General features: G+C 27.7%; 1 protein-coding gene across 1 annotated transcript; it reads left to right on the forward strand.

The window, feature by feature from the left end:
* Nucleotides 1-5775: 5775 nt before the first annotated feature.
* Nucleotides 5776-6282, forward strand: LOC21401682. The gene has a single exon (XM_010103458.2). The coding sequence runs from the start codon at nucleotides 5936-5938 to the stop codon at nucleotides 6206-6208; it is 273 nt and encodes a 90-aa protein (XP_010101760.1). The 5' UTR covers nucleotides 5776-5935; the 3' UTR covers nucleotides 6209-6282.
* Nucleotides 6283-9593: the final 3311 nt, after the last annotated feature.

Raw genomic sequence — 9593 nt, forward strand, 5'->3', positions numbered from 1 at the left:
ACCATTTACTTAGCTCATTGCTTTAAGAGCTGGATTATATGATGAGACAAGGCAAAAAAAAAAAAAAAATTGCGATACAAGTGAAGTGAGTGTGGCTAAAATTTAAAGGGCTCGTTTATTTGTTATGTTTAAATTTATAATTTTAATTTTATTATAATATTTTTTTATAAAAGAATTTTAAATTTTAATGTTAAAATTAAAAATTATTAAACTCATTAATTAAATGGACGAAAGAGACTACAGTTTTTAAAAGTGAAGCTTTGAGAAACATAGTTCTATTTATTAATTTGACATTATATTTAATTTGCTCATTATACTTCTTATAGAATTTTTTTGATGAGAAAATATTATTTACTAATTAAGTCAATAAGATTAAAATAGTCAGAAAACAACCGATGGTACATGCTTAACCTTCCAACAATCTGAGCCTCCTTCTGATTGCAAACGAAGTACAAATTCATCAAAGTTAACATATGGTAACATAACTTTGAGATTTTTAAGGGGTTATTTTTTTACAATAAAATTCAAAAAAAGTTTAAATTTGAGTTATAATTTTATTCAAGTTCATGTTCTTTTATAAAATTTGAGTTTGAATTTGAGTTTGAACTCGAGTTTGAAGTCGAGTTTGAGACTAAACTCGAGTTCAAGTTTCCCCTTCAACTCGAGTTTGAGGCTAAACTTGAGTTTAAGGGCTTGTTCTTTTGAGTGAAAAACTCAAAAAAATGCAACTCGAGTTACAACTTTATTCGAGTTCATGTTCTTTTAAGTTTAAACTCGAGTTCAAAAACTCGAGTTTAGGACTAAAACTCGAGTTCAAGTTTCCCCTTCAACTCGAGTTCAGAAACTCGAACTCAAATTAATGAACAATATTTTTTCTATTCTTAAAAATGCTATAACTTTTTCGTTTTAATTCTTATTGAGATGATTTTTTTTTCTGTGCGTTAACAATGAAAAGACGAATAAAACCCGACCTATATACCCTATTAAAATTTTTCATCAGCATTGAGTTTTTATTAAAATACTATATCTAAATAAAAATTTAAGTTTTGACTCACTCAAACACAAACTCAAAAAGATTTTTATCTCAAACCATAACTCAAATGTATACAACGAAACACAAACTCAAGTTACAAGTTCAACTCAAATTATAACTCAAATTCAACTCAAAAATTATACTCAAGTTAAACTCCAAAAGAACAAGCCCTAAGTTTCTCCTTTAACTCGAGTTTATAAACTCGAACTCAAGTTAATGAACAGTGTTTTTTCTGTTCTTAAAAATGTCATAACTTTTTCGTTTTAATTCTGATTGAGATGATTTTTTTCTATGCATTCACAACGAAAAGATGAATAAAACTACAAATATATCATATTAAAATTTATCATTATCATTGAGTTTTTATTAAGTGAACAACGGATTCAGAATCATTATTGATTTACGTGTATTTTTTATGAGAAAAAATACTATAGTAAGTCACCAATCATAATTCAAACTATGACACGAATTCTCTTATTAAACACCTTACTATGTAAATATAAATTTAAATTTTAACTCACTTAAATATAAACTCAAATAAATTCTCAATTTAAATCATAATTCAAATATACATATTTAAACACCAATTTAAATTATAATTTTAACTTAAATTATAATTTAAATTTAATTAAAAATTATCGTTAAAATCACTCCAACTTAAAAATGAAAAGGAACAACCCAAGGTTTTGGATGTAGAATGACAAGTCACTCTGGCCTGGTACAAGCCTACGCTCTCTTCTAACAAATTAGGCAATGCTCCTCTCTCTCTCTCTCCGCTCTTGCACGTGGACCCCTCTACTCTCTACCCTCTCTCTCTCTATTCAAAGGCGGGACCCACCACTCTCCCCACTCTTTCTCTCTTTCCCATGCAAACTTTCTCTCTCTCTCTACTAGAACAGGAAAAGAAGCCACGTGGCTTCTTTTGGGGGCAAAACGGACAAAATGTTTTGTCTGCCCCCAAAAAATGACACCCGTACATTGAGGGGGGCGTTTGGTAGATGAATTTATTCCCTGATTCGAATTATAATTTATAGTTCGTTATAATATTTTTTCTTATAAAAAATATACATAAATTAAAAATAGTTTGAATCACATAATTTGAATCCTCTAATTTTAAAATAGTAGGGTGCAAAGATTCTCTAACATCTTTGAAAAATGACACCGTATCATCCAAGCAATTCGAAAGTAAGAACACTCTTTTTCAAGTATGGATATAATAGTAGAAACCAAACATGGAAGTAAGGATTTTCCTTCTATTTGTGAATAACAAATTGAAGTTCTGTCCATATTCTTGTGTTATAATTGCTTTTTATAGTAATAACTAATAAAGTCTCATTTATTTAACCGATTTGAATTTAAAATTTAAGTTTTTTTACAATAAAAAGTTTTAAAAAATAATCATATTTAACTTTTTTGTTACAGTAAAAAATTTTTTCCATAATATCAAATCTCAATTAAAATCAACAAACTAAACAGGTTCTAAAAATTTTTAACTTATTAAAGACTCGTTTGGTAAAACTTTTGTTTTAGTTTTTGTCAATAGAAGAAGGTAAATAAAACTTGTGACTTTTCAATAAATTAATTGAGCCATGTGCTATACACAATAATTTTATAAGTTTGATTCTACATTAAAACACGTAGTCTTCTAAGAAGTTAAACCAGTTAATTAGAGTGAGAGAAAAAATTTAAAACTCATATCGACATAAAATTTAAATTATTAGGAGTTTTGGCCCCAAAAAAAAAAAAAACTTAAGTATGAGGACATTTAATAAGAATTATTTTAATTAAAATAAAGTGAGGAAAAGAATGTATTTTAAAGAAGAATATTGTAATTTACGGTAAAAAAGTGTAAATGAAAAAAGTCAATATTCAAACAAAAAGGAGACAAAAATAAAAAAAAGTTTTTAAAAAATAAAAAGATAAAGAAAAGGGAAAGTTAAACCTATTAAAAAAAATAAAGTTATATAAGAGTTTTTGATAAAAAAAAAGTAAGGGCATATTTCAAAGGATTATTTTAATTAAAAAAGTATTTTAAAGAATAATATTGTAAAAAAATTATCAAAGAATATTAACAAAAAATAAAAAAGACAGTAGGTAAAAATAAGATAAAAAAATTAAAAATTAAAAAAAGGAAAAAGATAATGAGAAGGAGAAGAATGAGGCCATCAGTGGCCTCCTAAGTATAAAGAAATAGGAAAGTTATAAAGAATCAAGAAAGGTAGATGCAGGGGCTACAATATGGCAATCTGGAAAAAAATTGCGTCAAGATAATTTTTGATATAAAAGAAATTACATGAAAAACAATTAAATACAAACACGTTTGAAGAAAATCATTTTAATATTGACAAAAAAATTAAATAAAAACACATACAAAAGAAATTACGTTCATTGGAGCAAAGTGAAATAAAAAAATTACATAAACAAAAAAAGTAAAAAAGAAAAAAATTTTAAAAGAAAAAATAATAAAGATGAAAATGTAAAGAAGGGGAAAAGGGAAGGAGGAGGAGAAGTCACGTGACACTTTAAGGAGAGAGCACTCTTTTATGTATTGTTGGATTAGATATTTGAAATCATACTTTTAAAAGAGTTTAATCAATTAAGATGGTTTACTAATATGCAATAAAAATATTAAATCAAAGTTTATAATGTCTTCTTTAAACTCATATACAAGTTTGAAAGTTTTTAAAAAGCTTTTATGAGAAGTCAAATTTTGTGACTTTAGTAGGAAGCTCTTATAGAGTGTCAAACAACTTATGACGACGAAGCATCATTATGGCCTCGTTCATTTCACCGATTCGAGTTTTTAATTTTAGGTTTCTACACTAAAAAGCTCTAAAAAAATATCACATATAACTTTTTCTGCTACAGTAAAAAGCTCTAAAAAAATGTCACATCTCAGCTCGAATTAAAAACTTGAATCCGCGAAATGAACGAGGCCATAATGATTACAAGAGCAGCTTTTGATTGTAGGAATTCAAACAGTTTCTAGAAAGCTCTGCCAAACAAGCCCTTAATCAAACATGTTCTAAAGCTTTTCTAAAATAAAAAGAGATAAAATCATTTTGACACTTTCTGTTATAGCGAAACATCTCACTGATACCTTGTGTTCTAAATAATATTAAAATGATACTTGTACGTTTTAAAAAAAAGGTTCTTTTGATACCTTGAGACTTATTTTTAGAGAGATACAATGTCTAAACTGCCCTTTTCAATAATTAAATAAAGACTAATAACTTTAAAAATATATTTTTTAAACATTTTATATTATTTTGATTATTTAATTATTAAATGTTTTATAGAATTTTCATAATGTTTTAAAAAATTATTAGTTTCTTGTTAATAGGTGGAAAGGTATAATGGACATTTTATGTCTAAAAAAATCAGTTTTAGTGCACCAAAAGGCTGTTATTTTAAAAAGTGAAAGTATCATTTTAATATTATTAAAAATACAAGATACCGGCGAGATGTTTTGCTGTAATAAAAGGTACTAAAGCTAATTTTGGGCTTGTTTGGCAGAGTTTTTAATTTTAGCCAGTAGAACAGAGAGAAGCAAAAGCTGTGGTTTTTCAGTAAGTGTTTCGAACAATGAGTTTAATGGGTCAAAATGATTTATAAATTTTCTAATAAGTAATAAAAATGTTAGAATTAAGTTTATAATACCTTAATTAAACTATGATACAAGTTTTAAAGTCTATTCAGAAGTGCTTTTTTAAAAGCCACAATTTTGATTTTGATTGAAAACTCTTTTAAAAAAATAAAGAACTTTTAATAAATCATCCAAACACTTTTAAAAACAACTTTTAGACTAAAAAATTCAAAAACATTTTTTAAAAAGTTCTCAAATAAAAAAGCTCTTTCCATGTCCTTTCTAACCATAAAACTTTTAATTTATACTTCTCTCTTATACTGCTTAAAAATAAAAGCAAAATCTTTAAAAGGATCTTTAAATTAAACTTTTTTTTTTTTTGTAAGAAAACAATTATAAAAAAGATAAAAAAAAAGAATTGACATGCTCTCTTTCCTTTAACAACTTGCACTAAAATACCAAAAAAAGAAAATCAGGTTCCTGGAATCATTTAGTGGACGTTTGATAGAGACTTTTAGTTCATGGATTAGAATCATGTGATTAGAACCATTCTCCTTTTACGTGTGCTTTTATGAGAGAAAAATACTGTAAAAAATAATGAATCATAATTTAGAATCAGAGACGAATATAAAAAATAAACATCTCTTTACTTTTTAGAAAAAAATACGATCGCTTTTGTTTTGTTTTGTTTTTTTGTTTTTTTAAGTAACACTCACTCGTCTTCATTCATTTATTTCAAGTGAGTTTTTCTATAGTCCGGTAAAAATAGGATTATTGATGTTTTCTTACTTATCAATTGACAAATTTGTAATAATATTTATTTATTTTACATATTTTTTAATCTAATTTAATTTTAATTAAATTTAACGGTTAAAAATTAAAATAATTAGTAAATAGTTTAGGAGAGACTCGGGTGAAACTCTCTTATATTAATTATTAAAAATTCAGTAATTCCATCTTAATAGTAATCTGCTTTAAAGCAATGGGCTAAGCAAATGGTATTTTGTACCAAAAACCGGAGGTTTCTCACAAACTGCTGCTAAAACTGCCTATACCTAGTTTTTTTATTTTTATATATATTTTTATATATATTTTTATATTTTTATATATATTTTTATATTTTTATTTTATTCCAAGCCTTATCTTTTCACACACACACACTCTCTCTCTCTCTCTCTAAAAGGACACACAGCCTCTTGACTTAACCCAACACAAATCAAAACCCAAGTAAACTTCCATTTCCTGCCTACTGAAACATACCAAATTCCCATTTCTTTTCATTTTCATTTCCAAAGCAAGAGAAAAAAAAAGCAAATATGAGTTCAACAAGCAAAGCTTGGATTGCGGCAGCAAGTATTGGAGTCGTAGAAGCTTTGAAAGATCAAGGCGTTTGTAGATGGAATTCTGTTTTGAGATCAATAAATCAACATGCAAAGGCCAATATCAGATCTTATTCACAAGCCAAGAAAATCCCAAGTGCTCAGTATTCTTCTGCGGTGGCTAAGAAGTTGAAAGATGAGAAATTGAAGCAATCTGAGGAGTCTCTTAGAACCGTCATGTACTTGAGTTGTTGGGGTCCCAATAATTAAATCCCCTGTTTTATTTATACTTTTTTTGTAATATATTTTTCAATATTTTAGTAAAATATATTGTTTTGATCATAGATTCATGTGTTATTATGGTTGATTAGCCTTATAATTATATTTCTTAACTCACTGTAGACAACAGTAAAATAAAAACTGAAAAAAAAAACACTTGAGAATGTTGAAAACCGTATACATATCAATTTGGCTGACTTTTCTGATTCAGTCTATAAAGCTCAGCCCAAGAGTCGGAAGAAACAAAAGAAAAAAAAAAAAAAGAAAGAATGGCGATTTTGGCATGTCCTGAACAGCCAGTTAATTGGTTGGACATGTCCGGTTAACCTGATATTGGAGTTCCAAATTCGAAGAATGGCGATTTTGGGAGCGACTTTTTAATAGTTTCCAATTTCGGAATTGTTACTGTTTTCTTGTTTCATTTTCCTTTAAAGTTAATTCTTTAATTTTAAAAAGAAAAAAAAAGAAAATAGACTATATTTGAGATGAATTAAAATTAATAAATTATATAAGTTAATAAATAAATTAAATTACTGTTTGTGTTTATAATTTATTTAATTATAAATTATAATTTAATAAATTATTATTTAGAATTATAACTGAAGTTTTGTTATTTTTATTATTTCACATTTTGTTTTTCCTCTTTCAAAAAGTGGGGATGACTAGCTAGTCTGTTCACTGTGATCATAAACTATTGAACAAAGCCAAGAAAGCATTAATGGTGAAAAATCTAAAAGCTATTTTCTAAGATTCTTGTTGTCGGATAAAGCTATCCAGCTATTTTCACCCATTAATTAATATGAATTAACTTGGTCATTTCCAAGTTATTAAAAAATATCTCTTTGCCTATGATCATGTTAGGAATTAAGATTCAGTATGAGTATTAATGGAGTATTACTTTAATCTTTAATCCTCCAATAAAAAATTTTTCACTGTGAAATTTGAGAACATTAATGGTGGAGAAGACGATTATGCTCCGATGATAAGAATTGTGTTTCAAATGTTGAATTAATTTGTTGATGGTCTGATTCGTAGTAGAAACAGTTTTGTGCTTTATAGATATATAGATATACACAAATCTAACCATAAAAAACTAATTTAATGGTTGAAAATAACAATTCCTACTGGTAGAGCAAAATTGCATTTCTCACCGCGTGATTCCCGTGAAATTTTCATTCAATTTAAAAGTAGGCGTGCTATTCTTTTTGTTCCTTTTGAGGGTACCAGTTTTTAGCTTATAATCTTTTTGCTGTAGTTTTCAGCTCCAACTAATGTAACATTTGCTTGTTTTCAAGAAATTCAATCTGTCATACTGATTAAAGAGGTAGTAGAACTGCATTTACCGTCAATGATTGCAAGTTAATTTTTTAATAAATTATCAACAAGCAGACTTTATGTGCGTGATGTTGTGTCTATAACTTGATTTGGGCCACTGAAATTCTCTGTTTAATATGTTTGTTCTGAATTTGAAATACAGGAAGAGCAAAACATGAGGAAGAAATGGTTAGTTTACCTCTTCTGTGGCAATTTTTGCCTTTTAAATTATATTCGGAAAAAATTTATCTTTCCATTGTAAATTTTGTTCCATTTTACTTAATAAGAATTGATTAATTTGCTTACATTTACTGGTACTCCGATCTTGTATTTTTGGTATATTTTACTAGTTGTCGTTTATGATGAAATTTTGATTTGAACTGAATTGCTGTCCATTATGTTGCTCCATTCAAAATTATCTTTTGTGAAGTTAGATTTTTACTTGTATCAAGATAAGGTTTTATCAGTGTCCTTTATGACGTCTTGCAAATCTATGTCGTCTTTAAAAATTATCAATAATTTGTTATTTAGTTTTTGTATCTGTTGCTTTCTGAATTGAATTTAGATGCAGAAGCGTGGGAGAAGCGGATCGTGTATAACAAAAATTTTTACAAAACTTTTGAGATACTCTATAAATTATATTAATTTATGCACGAAAAAATATAATCATATTAATTTATTTACCAAGAACCTGATTAGGAATTATACCTAGCAACCGATTAGGATGATAACTTGAGTTCTTTAACCTCGATCAATCCTCGCTCTAATGCTTTGTTTATGTGACGACCCTCCTCAGCGGCTGTCACTGTAACTGAATTTAACTTGTACTTACTGAAATTTCTTAAAACTTGCGGAACATTTTTTTTTGAGTCTTATAGTAGACATATGTTACGAATTGTTTTCTTGATTAAAATATTCAAACCTTAACATATATGTTTCTCAAAGTATATAGACATATCTATATGTATATACTTAATCTTTAAGTCTTGCTTACTTACAGCCATAATCCACAAAACCATTTAACATATAGTTTTAGAATCATAATTAGCAAAACTATTTATAACGTAAAACTGCTTGCGGAAATATTTACGAGTGGTATTCATTCCCCGATCTCCACATCGTTCGTCCATTCGGCATCAGTCCATCAAGAATTATGTGCAGGTTGCTTATCTACAGTATAAATATTCTATGATGAGCTTTCGCTCAACAAGTGGGAACTGTAATGACTGAGAAAATTTCAGACCTTAAATAATACAATTCATGTATTTTTAAGCCAAGGATTTTCTTAGAAAATATTATGTTATATTGTGAATGGAGGATTTATGGAATTAATATATGTATTCCTAAATTCTATAGCAAATTTCATGTTAAGTTCATGTTTCGATCAAGTAAATTCGATCGATAAATTCTCGCCGTATTTTAAGGCAGAATAATTTCAGTACAAGTATAGTTTGAGAATCTTAATTTCAAGAATCTCTAAGCACAGCACGATGCTAGCGGCATATAAAAAAAACGCACTGACATTTTAAAAGAAGAAAAAAATCCTTAATTGCCAAACAGTTAGGTTAAAGTCACAAGATAAATACCTATAGTAGATGGATACAATATGAGCTCGGGAGTTGACACTGTCAGAAACGTCATTCTCGGGATAGAATACAGAAAATTAAAATTTAGAATTTGTTCAGTCTAAAATTAATTTCAAGACTTGAAACAGTTTGAAATATTACGCGAGTAAGAATATAAAACAATATTGAATTATTCAGAAATTGATATTGGACTGTAAGTAGTAGATTAACTTACGTGAGCTAAACTAATTACCTCTAATCAGTATAAATTTAATCTGTTTAGAGGAAATAATTGAGGATAAGATCAGGCACGTAATCTTGCCTTAATCAGATACTTTATATAGTAAAATTTTTAGGGTTCTTGCACTTTCTTTCTCTTATTCTCGCTCATTCTCTCTCTCCTCTCACGTTCTCTCTCACACAAACCATCAATGGCCAAATACTCAAGTTAAGATTCCGACCTCCATTTTTGACACCACCGGTGTCAATAGAAAGAT

Source organism: Morus notabilis, unplaced genomic scaffold (genome assembly GCF_000414095.1).
Source record: "Morus notabilis unplaced genomic scaffold, ASM41409v2 Scaffold285, whole genome shotgun sequence".
In the NCBI taxonomy this organism is placed as follows: Eukaryota; Viridiplantae; Streptophyta; class Magnoliopsida; order Rosales; family Moraceae; genus Morus; species Morus notabilis.